We start from the raw sequence: 15,433 nt of genomic DNA, 5'->3' as shown, positions 1-15,433 counted from the left end.
AATAAACTCTTAACAGTGGAAAAAAATGCAGAAACCTCAGGGAGAATAAAAAGTGAGGGATCCCTCTCGCAGGAAGTACAATAGATGAGCTGATCTACAGATATATTAGAGGCGACTTAAAAAATTCAGAATGACGAACGTGATGTTAATTTGTACCTACACTGGACACGTCCCATTTAACCACAGTTATCACTCTCTCTCCACCTTCTCCCAGATGCGCTCAGTGGATCGGGTATTCAAATTCATCGACCTGCCATCAGAGGAGCCGATGCCCGGAAAGTCTAGTGGCAAAGGAGGCCCAGATCTCATCATTGACAACCCTCATGCTCAAGAGTGCTGGCCCAACCGCGGCCGGATGGATGTCCAGGGCCTCACCGCCAAATACACAGAGGCTGGACGTTCCATTCTCAGTGACATCTCCTTCACTGTGGAGGGGGGGCAGAGCGTAAGTCCTGAGTGATGGCTGTGTGTGTGGGTGGGGGGGTGTATGTAACTGGATTTTAATGAATCTTGGCAGAGTGACGCATGTTAACTCTGCTTTAATGGATTTTCAATAATCAAAGCACTGTTTGTCCCCAGAGGGGTACTGCAATTAAAGGGTCATAGCAAGGTCGTTGAGAGGTCATAGAGGTAACATGTATTGTTTTTGAAACTTTTTTTATTTGTATTTGTTGAAATCCTCTTCACATCTCAATAACCATTCATGAATTAAGTTGTCTGGATAAAAAGACGATGTCCTTGGTCCTCAGAGGACGCTTTTATGCACGAGCAATCATTTTGTTCAAACCTCATGAAATGATTGGTCAGCCTCACTGTCTGTCACTAACCGACCTGCCTGCCTGCCCTTGCTCCCACTGCGGTGTCTTCAGCCAGAGAGACATACTGGAGCGGAAAGTCAGCTTCTAGCAGTTGTCAGTCAACACACATTCATGTCTGCTGCTATTCAATGCTGACATACTCAAGCTGTAACAAGCTGTTATAATGAATATTTTTACTAACAGCGGATCACATGTCCTTTTTTGTGATAAGCCAAGAAATAATTACATCCAGTTCTTTAGTGTTTCACCAACTTGCAGCTGAATGGATTGGTTTTCATGCTGCAACTCTACTGTTGTTTTTGTCTTACTGTGTCAAAGTGTCATATCTAGTTGCTGAATTCAGTAACAAACCGATTATACCGCTGTTATCAACAAAATGACAAAACTGTTGTACACACCTTTCTTCATGAAAACAGATCAGTCATGAAAACTTAGCTATTCTATTTCTCCAAAGTGACCAAAAGTTATTTTGTTTCTTTTTATGCATTAATATATAAATGTACAAAAGGACATAACAAAGTAATCAAATGACAAATAATCAAGAACCTGAGGTAGCTGTGTTTTTAAATTGATGATATTATTTTACTATCTACAGCAGCAGGCTTTTGCTTCCATTTTTTCAAACGTATACATGAACTCATATCTCTAATATCTTCCTTACAGATTTCAACCTCCTTGTAATATAAATTACACCAGTAGAGCTATAGAACAAATACATCATTCAGATACAACATCGTGGGCCCTGTTTTACGCAACCGTCTTTACTAGTTTCATACCAGTGCAGTTGTCCTCTTCCGGGCTTTTTCCAAAATAACAACAATGACCACTTTGAACGATGCCACTAAATGAAAATGGTTTTAAAGTTGTGGCAGGTTGTTGTAACATTCAGTCAAAAGAAAATACATTGTGTAATATCAGCCTGCTCTCGCTCTCTTGGCAGTAATGGGTCAGTATCAGCTCGTCATAATGAATCCTGAAGGAGAGCAGAGCTCAGTAAGTGTCTGTGTTTGAACCTCGTCCCATTGGCTGCTCTATTGCCTCCTGACTAATGAGCTAACTGTTGTCACAAGGCTGCAGTGAAGAGGACAGACGTTTTTCAAGGTAGCTGTTCATTTTGCTGTGTCATGAGTATACTTGTATCGTATATACTGTATGTATGTGTATATGCAGTATATCGATTTTTGTAGGTGTGCATACTCATATAGTAGATACATTCACTTAAGGACACCTGAAACACAAAACTGTGAATTAATTACACGGGGTAATTAATTGAAAAGCTGGAAACTCATTCCCATGATGAGCAGATTGAAATACTTCTGTTGTTGTTGTGTGTCTGTAGATGGGTCTGCTGGGTCGCACCGGTTCAGGGAAGAGCACCCTGCTGTCCGCCCTGCTGCGTCTCGCCTCCACTGATGGAGAAATCTCTATTGATGGTGTCTCCTGGAGCTCCGTCTCCCTGCACACCTGGAGGAAGGCCTTCGGAGTGGTGCCCCAGGTACACGGGTCAAACTGATAAGGCTACAGAGAAAATGTAGACAGATAATACATTTGTAGAAGGGAGGAAATGCCTTGCTGTTAATTAAATCTGATACAATTCAGTCTGAGGTAGATGGTGTCTTCAAAAGCTTTTAGTAATGTGATCTGCATCCTTTTACATTCAACTGGACTAGTCTTTTAAGATGGGTACAATTTCACACATGCAACGCTATGAGAAATCACACTTTTAAAGTATTTTTCTTTTATTTGTTCTGAACTTTTTATTGGAATAATATGTTAAATCTTTCCCCACAAACCTTTCTTTATTAAAAACCGACATTTTCTAACAAAAAGACAGTTTATGTGTTTTTTGAGATACAGTTGAAACCAGGCCTCCTCTATGATCCAAACTGCATACATTTGATTATTTATTCATTTTGTCTGTGGATTTGTTGACCAGAAAGTCTTTATTCTGACTGGAACTTTCCGGATGAACCTGGACCCTCACGAACGTTACAGTGATGAGGAGCTGTGGAGGGTGGCTGAAGAGGTGAGTCTCTGTTTGGGTTATGATGCGTGAATTTGCCTGTTCTGTGTTTTCATCATCTACGCATCATCCCTTGTTCTCTCCGTGCGTCTAGGATATCAGGGAAATCAGAGGCAGAAGAATTTAATACTATGTAGGTTATTATTTTTATGTTTCTGCAGGAGCTGTTATTGAATTAGATTTTTGTTTTTTAATGGAGATCGGAAAAATGGTTCTAACTATAAATTTGAAATCACAACATAATGGTGGTAACTTTCCATTAGGCACTTAGACATCATCAACACAATGGAAAACTGTCTAAGCTAAAGATCTCTGGTTTGATGCCTCTATCAAAGGAAATCATCATTTGTGAATGAGCTTGACCCCAGGACACAATAATATTCAATAAAATGAATTGTCATGTGTGTCCTCAGGTGGGTCTGAAGACAGTGATCGAGCAGTTTCCAGACAAGCTGGACTTTCAGCTGGAAGACGGAGGAAACGTGTTGAGCAATGGACACAAACAGCTGATGTGTCTTGCACGCTCCATCCTCAGCAAGGCCCGCATCCTGCTGCTGGATGAGCCCTCCGCCTACCTGGACCCCATGTCAGTACCAACACAAACATTACAACCGTTTGTGTGTCCGTGTGTGCACTAGTTTTGTCACCTCATTCTCCAATACATCTAATGACGTGCCATGAAGTCTGTTTGAGACACTGGTCAAATCCAATAGTGAAATCGATGTTTTGCACCTTTTAGTGGGACGAAGCTTCCAAACTTTAAAGCTCAGTTTTTCTTTGACAATTTGAAATGGGACATAAGAAAACTGTTTCCAGTTCAAAGAGAGGGAAGACATTTGGATGAGCTTGTTTGTGACCTTTAATAATTCTAATAACATTGTTTTTATATTAAGGAAATACTTTATCTATACAACAATATATTAGATTAAAAGCATGCCTCTGTTGTGTTGACAATTTTATCAGAAATACAGCCCAAACGTGAACTACTTTTGACATTGTAGACATGAAGTGTTTGAGAATTTAAAAAAATGTGTCAAGACAGTTTCAGCTACATTAGGAGTCACTTATACGCTGTAGATCTCTTTCATGTCACTAGTGCCATCAGATAAAATTAGGGCATTTTAATCTGAAACACATTGTCATCCTGTCTCTATGATATTTGACCTCCCTGTGTCTCACACTGTACAGAAAAGCAAACGGAGGAAGAGCCAAATATCACAGAGGCAGGATGACAACGTGTTTGTAGCTCTACTCTCAGATTAAAATGCTCTGATTCAATCTGAAGACTAGTCACATGAGAGAGTTCTACAGATCTGACACATAGTGAGAGGCAGAGGAGGCTTTGATTCATAAGGAATCATCTTTTCACTGCACACCAAAGCCCCTGAAAGTGATTGAGGATTTGCTGTGTATTTGTGTGTTATTTCCTTTGTGTTTGTAGCATCCTGTGAAGTGATATCGCAGTGAGCATCAGTCAGCCACATCAAGCATGTGCAGTGTTCCTGTCACTACATGTGGTGGCAATCTTAGTGCTTACAGTACCTCTGAACCTCTGTATGTGTACCCATACGTGCAGAGGGGGGGGTCATGATAGTAAATGAAGCCTGCAATGAGCAATCAAGTTTAACCTGAGGCCAGCACTGCCTGCTCTTTCATGTCTACTAAGACAATGTGTGTTAGCAGTGGAGAGAGACGGCCGTTGGTAATGACGATGGAGATGTTGAAGATTGTGTGTCTGTGTGTGTTTGAGCAGAACATTACAGGTCCTGAGGAAGACGCTGAGGCAGGCGTTCTCAGGCTGCACCGTCATCCTATCAGAGCACAGAGTAGAGCCGCTGCTCGAGTGCCAATCATTCCTGGTGAGTTTTGGAATAATTCTAGCAGCATCCAGTCTCTGTTAACGTCAAACAACTTGTTCAACGGAAGTTTTCATGATCATTTTAGTGATCAGTTGAGCTGAAGAGACAGTCAGCCTGCTTTGCCTTGCTATGATAAACCTTTTTAAATTACTTTTGATCGTAACTTGCTGAGATAAAGGAACGAGCACGACATCTTTTAATTCTTATGTTGCAGTTCTTTAAAAAAACAAAAACACTGTTCAACATCTATCAGCTCCGACTCCAACATATTCGCTCAGCATCACTCATCATTGTTCTGAAGTAAACAGAGACGCCAGAGAATTTGTAAATTAGCAGACCAGAAACCAGAAGACACCCAACACCAGCATAGAAACTCTTCGCCCCCTAGCTTTTTGGTGGTATAATTGCAGCGCGACTCACACACACCTACACACTACTATGAATGCTCAGCTGTGTGCGTAGGCTACGTGCGAACCTACGCTGCAGAAGCATGAATCAGTCTATAGGAGTCGCTGTAGGTGGATAATGTGCATACTGTAGATATATAGTGTAGATCCACACTGTAGATGGATACAATACATATTGTGACTGAAGTTCAATTTTTGTGAAATAAATGTCAGTAGTACAGCATCCACAAAGTCTTGTTTTTTTTCTACATTAAGCATTGACGTTCAACTAAGTTTGACTCCATGTTTTTGCTCTGGCCTGGAGAGTAGTGAAAACACAGAACGAGAACAGCAGATGAACATTTAACCCAATTGTCATTTCATCTGTCCGTCCAGATGATCGAGGGCAGCTCCATGAAAGCCTACGACTCCCTCCAGAAGCTTCTGAACGAGACGAGCCACATGAAACAAGCCATGAGCCCTGCCGACCGGCTACGCCTCTTCCCAACGCTTCACCGCCTCAACTCCAGCAAGAGGGCGGCGCCGCAGACCGCCAAGATCTCGTCCCTCCCGGAGGAAGCTGAGGACGAGGTCCAGGACACGCGTCTCTAACCGGCCAGACACACAAGTACACACCATGGCATGAACATACGTTAGATTGATCCAGTGTTTTCATCCAATTGAGTCGAATTAACAAATGGTTAAAATGTCTTTATTCCCCAAATGCTGGAAAACACTGATACATACTCATGATGGGAAAAAGAACCCAGATAGTAGCTCAATTTATTTAGAGTAAAATAAAAAATGTAATGTGTACAATAATTGATGAAATTCTGTCCACGGTCAATCAAACAGACCATGGATGGAATTAACTAATTTATAAAAATTAACTTAAATACTACTGTCACAGAATGAGGGTAATTTATTGACATAATTCTACATTGATACAAGTGGTAGAAGAGATTTTTTGCACACAAATATAATTAGTCTGAATGTTTGTATGGGAACAACTTTGTGTATAGATTTGAAATTCTCCCTGAATATGAATCAGGTCTATTACAGATTACAGAAATAAAACTTCACAGAGTTCTCTAATAGTTGTGTGCTATGTTGACTGTTGATCAACATGATACAGCAGTATACAAACAAAGTGGTATGACAGCTGGTATAGAAGCTGTTGATGTGTTGGTGATTAAATCACCAACACATGGATAAAGATAAAATCCTCCATGTAAAAGAGAGCTCCAGGGGAAAAACTAAATAGCTAATAGTTGTGTACAAATTGTACAATAAGCCCATAATAACACAATACAAATGTGTGGCATCAGTCTGACTATTTGGACACTTTGTTGTAGAACTAGTTCAAGGGCTTTGCAGGTTTCAGTCCAACAGGTGCCTTGGACTCCCCCCACACTAACATCATTCTCTAATGTTCAGTCTGGGGCCAAAACACGATGTGCTTTGAAAAGGCTTCAACTGCATCACGTTTTCTTTTGCATTATTGTTTCAAAACATTGTCATTGGTTTGAACTTTCTAAGAAACCAGTTTCTTTCATTCTCTGGAAACGGACCTGACACAATCACAGTTTAGCTTCTCTCCAATGTACAATTATATGAGAAACCTCAAACACACCACATCCAACCAGCTTCATGTAGCCAACAGGAAATAAATACTTTTATTGGTAGCCAGTTCAATTTTGGCCTTTATCCACACACGAGTGATTAGCTGCTTTAATTCCTCTTTGCATCGCAGATACGCTTCCATTCTTCCCGTGTGCCAGAGCAAGTTTTCACCTGCATATATGTGTGTGTACAAAATAACCAAACAACACAGCTTTTTACCAAACTTGGTGGGGATATTTCTTTGGAGGGTATATCCGAATGATAACGTTTGAGATGATTTGGGATTTTAAGTCACGATCAACAAATTTGGTTCAAAAATTCAAGATATTTCTTAAATATTTAATTGGATTAAAGTTGAGTGAGAATGAGACTTGTGCCGTGACTTCATGTGTATTGTCTGTATATTATTAATTACAATACTCAGCTCGGTATCTTTGATCAGTCTGACTCCACAGTAGCTCCACTGCTCTGAACACACACACACAGTGACGCTGTTGGCTGACGCTACTGACGAGTGATGACTCAGAAACCCTTATTTTTCTATGTGTATGCACTTTAGAGACACCGAGGTACTCATCAGCTTTCAACAGTCAAATGATTCAATGTTGTTTAACTCCATCAAGTGTAAATGTCAAATTATTAACTTTGATAACAAATGATGCTTGTTACTTTAATCGTTCTGCCTCTTTAACTTGATGAATTAGGGGGAAGTCAGTAATACATCCCAAAAAATCATAATGCAATAAAGTATTTTTTTCTTCAGAGCCATTGCTGTACAAACAAAACATTTTTTCAGTTTTTAAGATGATTTTTTCTTCCTGTTGTGTCTGATGCTTCCCTCTGAAACTGGAAACCGTTCGACTCCTGCGTCATTGTATTTTCTTCTTTGGTTGAGGGAAGACAGTGTTGCTCCTTTCATACTGAATAATAGTTTTGTAATGCAGTGATGCAGAAAATGCAGGTACCGCGGAGAAATGCCTTGATATGTTAACTGTGACATTTAAGATTTTTTTACAGTGTAAATTAAGACCGAAGCTGTTTCTTACACATAGGAAAAGGACAATGATGTCCAAAAAATGTATAAATATATTTGTTCAATCAACTATATTTCCAGTAAAACTATAGATTTTGAGATTTGACTTGTGTTTTTGTCATTTTTTCCATCACTGAGGGGAAATCGGTTGAATTTCTGTCTAGCTAACGAGGTGGCTGTGATTTACTGATTCCTTCATAATACATGTTCTTTAACATAGGCTACATGTCCAAAAGTATGCAGACAACTTAACAGATATGGTAGTCGAACAAGTCTTTCTAAAACAGAACCTCACCAAAGTGCTTGCGTCTACATACATATGACATGTGTTCAAAAAGCTTTTTCTGTGTTTTGTTGACTTCCAAGAAATGAAGCTAAAGTTTTTCCCCATTGTGAACGCTACCATCTTGTTAATTTGACATGTAGATTGACTTTTTAGTTTGGTCCAGGTCCCATCCACTAATATAGGAGTATATGACCTACATTGGAGCCAGCCAACAGGGGGAAATCAGAAGCTTTGGCTTCATGTCAATGGAGCGTCATGTGTTCCATGTGTATATAGTCTGGTGTGTGGGGCCCTTTATTTGTAATATCTACCTACCTAGTGTCTCCCATAATGCAGTGCAGTCACAACAGATTACAACAGTATATGAAGTCCATACTACAAAATCCATTTGCCCAATGTTGCTTTATTTGAATGTTTCCAGCTGTGAGTGGCTCCTTCATTTCCTTGTGAACTGCATCGTGGAATAGTAGTTTATCACACACACACACAGTCAGAAGTTTATAAATCTGTTTGTGTGTACCACTCTGCATCCTCAAAACTAGCTTGGATTACAGCTAACATTTGCACAAGGGTATTTTCTCCGTCACGTCACCTCACAGCTGAATGCAGAACAGAATTCTAACCTGAATAACAAACAGTAATAAAAACACAAAAGCTGAGCATTCGAGTGGTGATACGTTTGGGTATAAAAACAGCTTTTCATCAACAGGGATTAAGATCTATGGAGTCCCCAGAGGCACCAAAGATCCGGATTTTGTACAGACACGATAAATGTCTTCATTTGTGGGCTCTGTGGAGTCCTGTGTTTTAATTAGAAAAAAAGAATAAGTCCGATGGGGATTTTTAACAATGCCGTTTTAATGTTTGTGCTTGAAAGACAATTCTTTAAACCTCAAACAGCTGTCGAACAGATCCAAATCATTGGTGGACTAAAATCTCTCCTGTACATATATATATAGCTATTTATATATAAACAATGTCCGCTTAAAATAAAACTAGTATTTAAAAATAAACACATACGAAGAAGAACACAGGGGTAATGGAAGGCAGAAGAGTGAGTTACAGTGTAGGGCTCAGCTGAAGTTAAATTGAATGTGACTCAGGGGAAGTGATGGGCATTTAAAATATTTATTATGGCTTACAGTTGACAGAGGACATCCTGTGTTTATACAGTTCTATTACTTATTGCCACATCCCCTTCACTTTGAAACAAGTAAAGGATTCAGAACCAAACTCATCTTACAAACACTATGTACAAGTTAGTTAGTTTTTTTTCCAGCAGTTTTACTTTAAGGTTTCTGTCACTGTACAAGCGTCATACCACGTACACCAATCTATAGAGCATTTAAACATACTAATTCTTATTTACAAATATATTTGGTAAAACCCTGATTAATTTCAACAGTATTTAAATCAACCTTGCAACTATTTAAAGATAAAACACTTGAATATCTCAAAATACTTAATAGCAAAAAAAACAACAGAAAGAAAGAAAAAAAACTGCTCGTCTCTTCCTTTGATCCAAAGACCCTTCTCTTTTAAAAGTAACACCTATAAACATGTTCACTTACTCTTCAATGGCCTTAAAACAGAAGTACAGTATTTCACTTTAAGTTCACAAAAATACTGTGCCACGACTGTTCTTAGGCAGTTTCCACCAGCCAAATACTCTATTTCTTAAATCCTTACGCTGTTACTGAATACTGTCCCATAATATGCAGGTTGATACACTGGAATAAGGCAACAGTAAAGTAACCTGCTGCATTACCTTCTGTTGTTTATTTCGCCCATGTAAATTCTTACCAAACCCTCGGATCAAATACTTCAAATACTGTAATAGAATAAAACTATGGTCCCCAAGTACACAACTGTAGTACAGTGTAACAAGTACAGCTAACAAGTACAAATACTAAAAGTCAAAAGTCGTCAGGTACCTAGTCTTTACATCATGGAGGGAGATCACAGCGGAATCATGGGTAGGAGAAGGAAGGAGGGAGGAGTGTCTACTTGTTGTTTTCATGCAGGTCTCTGTGGAGGATCCAGATGTCCTCGTGTGATCGGTTGTTGTCGTTGATGTTGTTGCGGTAGTAGTTGTTGTTGCTTCTGCTGCTGCTCTCGGGTGAAACCTGCTTTGTTCTGCTGCTGCTGCTGTTGGTTGTTCTGCTGCGGCTGGGAGGCGTCTGGGTTCGGATGGGGCTGCTGTTGCTGCTGCCGCTGTTATTGATGCTGCTGATGGACGCTCGTGCCTGCTGCCCCCTGCTGCTGGGGATGGGGAGCTGCGACTTGGCGCGGGAGCCTGAGCGCCGGTCGCTGCTCTGGACGGATGCCTGGCCGGAGCTGTGGCCGGACTGCATGAGGAAATGGAGAGTTTGGTTAGTTCCAGCTATTTCTGTCACTTTAGTGTTCGTCTCAGGTAAATCCATTTATACAATATTGTTAGCTTATCCTATGTCACACACATACTCAGCCAACATTGCAATTTCATTGCAACTAAACATTATAAGAAATGTATTTGATTTTTTCAGTGTGGTCCCTGTCCACTCTGCCGACATGGAGAAGGTGGATTCTATGAACTATCCTGTAGCCAGCCACTAGGGGGCAATTAAGACACTTCGGTTTCACTTTTGAGGGGCAGTCACGTCCTCCATCTTTGTATTCAGATAAAATGCTGAACTGTGTTTGCCTTCCAGGAAAGAGACAAACTTGACAACAACTCTGAGTCAAAGTTGTTCAAATATATGCAAAAAATGCATAGTTTCAACTGACAGTATTTTACAAGCTGAGTCTAACATCAAAACAATGAGCTGTAAGAGGCTTAAAGCTCCTTTCAGCTCCTGTTTATTAAGCAATGACACATTGTACACCTGAACAGTCCAAACTACAAACACTGCGCAATTATGTGTGAGGTCAAGGCCAACAAACAAGTTGTACAAAACAATCACACATGCTTTTAAGATGTCATCCGGTGAGTCAGGTCCCTCACTAGAGTAAATATATAAGGATAAACAGGATAAATACAGGGTGGGTTTTTTTAATAGAACAAAGAGAACCCGTAGAAAATAACTGAAATGCAGTACATTTATTGAATAGCTAATTTAACTTATTGATTGGGTCTTACTACATTCCTTCCGTTTTGTATTTGTGTTTTTAGTGAAGTATTAAGTGTCGGAAAAATGGTGTATGGCCATTTCCCCCCTTACCGTCTGCGGTTGCTGCTGGACGGCTGTTTCCTGTTCGGCCTTGTGGGGGGGTGACACCTCACTGGGAGAGCTGGAGAACAGGATCAGGTCGTCTTTGGTCTGAGAGATGAAGAGCGAGTGTTAAACAGCAGGTAAAACCTGGACTGAAGATGGAGAGTCTGGCTGTTTTCTGTTGGTTTACACACGGCGTGGACTGGCGTCACATGACGTCAATTACAGAGTGAGGATGGGCTGTCTCCAGGGTCATGGAGCTGAAGGTCTGAGGTGAGGTGATTCCATTTGAATGTCTAACTTCACCCTCGGTTTGGGCTGAAGTGGATATTCAGTAAATGTCCCTCCGCTCAAACTCATATCCCGAGTCTGCGTAGATTTCATGCGCTTTCAGCTCTGCTCAGGCTGCTTCTGTGCACGTGTGAAACATTTCTCCTGGTTCTCTTCTGTTGTGCTCAGTGGGGCTACCGTTCATTGAAGAGTGTTAACCTTTTCAAATATATATCAATGTCATGATGTAGACTGTGTATGCATTGGACCGTTTACAACTCTAGGTGGTGTTATGAGCCATGTTCAACCAATGAATGTAGATTTTCTTTTATTCAAAAAAATAAATTCAGTTAAAAATGTGATATTAAAACCAGCATTATAATGAGTTTCATTAAATAATAGCAGTATGTCTTTAAGGTTGATTCTTATACCGATTGTTTAGAGACAAAACTACAAAGAGTTTACATTTTGTGGTTAAAAGGATAGAAAACTGTCTAAAAATCTGTGTTTTTTTAAACCAGAACTAAGAATAAATAGATAGGACAGCATTTCGCTCATGCTAGAACACAAACTCAGACTGAAGACTCAGACAAACAAATGAGTTTGATCCTCATCTCAAACAGCACAGGAGCTCGTTCAAGGCCAAGGTCATTCCCATGCAAGTGTAAAGTGACACACACGCTCTAAATGTGAAAGGTCGAAGGCAATGAGGCCAAACAGGTCAATCTGAATTTGAGAGAATATTGTAAAATCTGTATCTTTATAAAATGTGCTACGTTATTATACGGAGTAAAAACAACCTCAACTTATCATTAGGATCTTTTAAATTGATATTACAAACATTCACATCCAGCAGAGCAACATTGGTATTTTATGTAATCATGTCCAGCAATTCAGTGACCTTTTCTTTGCGGAGTCGTTGTGATCAACAGAGATAAACAACGAGCTGAGACTCGCTCTGAGGCTCCGAGGGGGGGGGGGGGGGGGGGGGGGGGCAGATCAACCGACTGCTGGATCTCCTCAATTATTAGATGTTTGACGTCAAATCATTACAACTTCACCTCTCTGTCGGGCACTTTAAGAAACGTTTGTTGTTTAAAATGTGCTCCATTAGTAAAGTACAAATTTCAGGTAAATGGGATATAGGGACCTTTTGGCAGGTCCTCACTTTGTGCTCCCCCCCCCTTTAATGGACTGTTTGGTGGTAAAGACTTGGTGTTGGGGTCAGAATTAGGTTCAAGATAGGGCTAAAGGCTCTTATATACTACTACGTGTCCGTTTCTCGGAGAGGTCTCAGCGGAGGGCAAAGAGTCTTTTTGATTTTTACTTCTCCGACACTGTACGTCGGAAAAAATTCATCGCCAAACCCATAGGTGGCGCAACGGAAGAGGAGCTCAGAGAAGCCTACCCCATTTGGGAAGAAGAAGTCCACGTGTCTCTGTTTACATGTTAGCCTGCCTCCCACACACTGAACCATGGCAACTAACAGAACTAAATAAAGTGACACCCAGCGTGTCAAGATGCTGATGTAATCGTTTCTTAGCGCAGCGGTTCCCCGGTCTTGTTTCCGAACTGTGTTGCTGATTCCACAGCTTGAATCTGCTTGAGGCTACATGTAGCTAGCTAGCTCCCCTCCCAGCTAGCTCCCCCCCAGCTTCCACACACAGTCAGCAGGGACTCCCGACACTAACTACTACCCAGTGTTTGCTTCTAACCTGGCGGTATTATAGAAACAGTGTCATGATAGAAGTGGAATTAAAGTCGTGACGGCGGGGTTATGCACTGTTACCACCGCAGTTAGCATGGTGGCTAGCCTAGCCTGCTAGCGCCATTTTGAAAGCTCGTTCTAACCGTCTGTGACCGTGCACACATGTCGTCAGTGCTCGAACGAGCCACCGTCAGCCAAACAACTCCGCTGGCTTAACACACACGTCACATTAATCGTAGAATCGTAGTTGTGTATGTATTTATTGTGAATCAGGAAGTTACAGGTCCGGAAATGACGTCGAACAGAAATGACGTCGTACAGAAATGACGTCATACGGAAATGATGTCGTTCGCGGACCAATCACAGCCAAGAGATGTCCGCGGGCTCTCCGACACAACACGGAGAAGTTAGAAAAATCAGAGGTGTACGAAAAGCTGTCCGTAGTGCTCGGAGAGGGCGTTTCACGACGGATAGGGCGGTCTTATCTATCCGTTTTACAAAATACACTCAAGCATAAATTGGCCTTCAGATTAGGTATTTAGGGTTAGGGTAAGGGGCTAGGGAATTTATTATGCCAATGTCCTCACTAAGATAGCTGTAGAAACGTGTGTGTACCTTGCTGATGTCTGGCTCGGACTTGCTGGAGCACATGGTCTGCAGCTCTCTGATCAGATCAGTCTCATCATCAGAGAAGACAGACAGACCGACAGGTTCCCTGACACACACACACACACACACACACACACACACACACACACACACACACACACACACACACACACACACACACACACACACACACACACACACACACACACACACACACACACACACACACACAATCAAATTATATTTCATCACAGTTATTTTCATTACACTTCATTAGATAATGCTCATTAAAACAGTATGTTTGTTTATGCTGTTTGTTTATTTGACTGGAACAGACTCACACGTTTGATTGGTTAGACAAGTCTGCCCTCTGCTGGCTTACTTATTGTGTTACACTCTGACCACTACCACAGCTCCTACTGCTGCTGCTGCATTATATCAGAATGCACAAACAAAATACAAACCTCTCGACTTTGCCGTTGGTGATGAAGCTGACGTCAGTGTTGGACAGTGACCCTGCAATTAAAAGAAATAAGCAGCTTTAATTTATTATATTGCATCACAATGTGGCCATTTGGAAGAGGCCATCTCTAAGACTGGGTTATCTAAGTGTTTTCAGTGGCATCATCATTCTTTATTAATATCACAGAGTCCTGTATTGTTGCACAGGTGTTACAGTAGGCAGCCACAGATAATGTAGTAGAGCTTGTATTAGGGAACAGAGTACACTTGGCAAGTACTTTCTAAACCTATATAGTATATTTAAAAGCAAGTTCTTACTTTCACTAAATTAGAAAAGTTACATTTATCCATTTTTCCATTTATTTTACTTTACTTAAGTAAAATGTTTAGGTACTTCCCTCACCACTGGATCTACTTATTTAAGGTTTAATTTAAACCTGCAATACGAGAAGTTATCATTGTTAAACAAAATGGCTATTTACCAACTAAGGCCTTTATCATGATTATTATTATTATATCTTCACTGTTAATGCTGCACTTTGTTATGGTGTTTGGGAAATGACTTCAGTTTGTGCATCAGAACATTTCAGCACATTTTAATATACCATGATAGTTCTGGTCCCTATAATTGTGGTAGAACTTTTTCACTGTTTCATCTCTACTGTCTTTTACTAGTTTGATCTTCAATGCTATATTTTATAAGTTTATAATTCAAGCAAGACGTGATATCATTTTTAAAGTTACAAGTAATATATGTCAGATAAATGAAGTAATCTGATGTAGTGGAGTATAAGTATAAAGTAGAATAATATGAAGATTCAAAGTACAAATACTTGTACCTTATTACAGTATTTTTGATCCTAACCCCTGAGCCTTGACGCAGCTTGTTGTCACTGCAGGCGGAGCCGCCATCTTACCTTCTCTGAAGGAACCTCCACAGCTCCAGTTTAGGTTGGGGCCTCCCTTCTTGCGTGGGCTGGTGTTGGATCGTCTCAGCTTGCTGCCGTCCCGTCCCTTTCTGCCTCCTCCACCACTGCTTCCTTTAAAGGAGCCCATGGTGGTCAGAGGGAGGGTCCCACCCCGAAACTCCAGCAGGTATCTGTCAATTTCTGAGGAAGATGAAGGAAAGAAATGCACATCACTATCTTGTCTTTCCCCCCCAGTC

The 15,433-nt window shown here is 40.7% G+C and overlaps 2 protein-coding genes across 2 annotated transcripts in view; one reads left to right on the top strand and one right to left on the bottom strand.

Annotated features, from left to right (window-relative positions):
• cftr (CF transmembrane conductance regulator) overlaps window positions 1-5,698 on the top strand; it is a 37,994-nt gene extending 32,296 nt beyond the window's left edge. The window contains exons 22-27 of the mRNA XM_061076776.1: window positions 215-445; window positions 2,158-2,313; window positions 2,755-2,844; window positions 3,255-3,427; window positions 4,595-4,700; window positions 5,483-5,698. Coding sequence (XP_060932759.1) covers window positions 215-445; window positions 2,158-2,313; window positions 2,755-2,844; window positions 3,255-3,427; window positions 4,595-4,700; window positions 5,483-5,698 — 972 coding nt within the window. The remainder of the gene's footprint in view (window positions 1-214; window positions 446-2,157; window positions 2,314-2,754; window positions 2,845-3,254; window positions 3,428-4,594; window positions 4,701-5,482) is intronic.
• Window positions 5,699-9,140: 3,442 nt separating this feature from the next.
• Window positions 9,141-15,433, bottom strand: part of cttnbp2 (cortactin binding protein 2) — an 88,723-nt gene continuing 82,430 nt past the window's right edge. The window contains exons 19-23 of the mRNA XM_061076907.1: window positions 15,186-15,377; window positions 14,271-14,322; window positions 13,813-13,912; window positions 11,229-11,327; window positions 9,141-10,376 (exon numbers count right to left, since the gene is read on the bottom strand). Coding sequence (XP_060932890.1) covers window positions 10,032-10,376; window positions 11,229-11,327; window positions 13,813-13,912; window positions 14,271-14,322; window positions 15,186-15,377 — 788 coding nt within the window. The 3' untranslated portion in view covers window positions 9,141-10,031. The remainder of the gene's footprint in view (window positions 10,377-11,228; window positions 11,328-13,812; window positions 13,913-14,270; window positions 14,323-15,185; window positions 15,378-15,433) is intronic.

Source organism: Limanda limanda, chromosome 8 (assembly GCF_963576545.1).
Source record: "Limanda limanda chromosome 8, fLimLim1.1, whole genome shotgun sequence".
In the NCBI taxonomy this organism is placed as follows: Eukaryota; Metazoa; Chordata; class Actinopteri; order Pleuronectiformes; family Pleuronectidae; genus Limanda; species Limanda limanda.
Note: the sequence above shows the minus strand (reverse complement) of the source record. Positions and strands in the feature narration are given on the sequence as shown.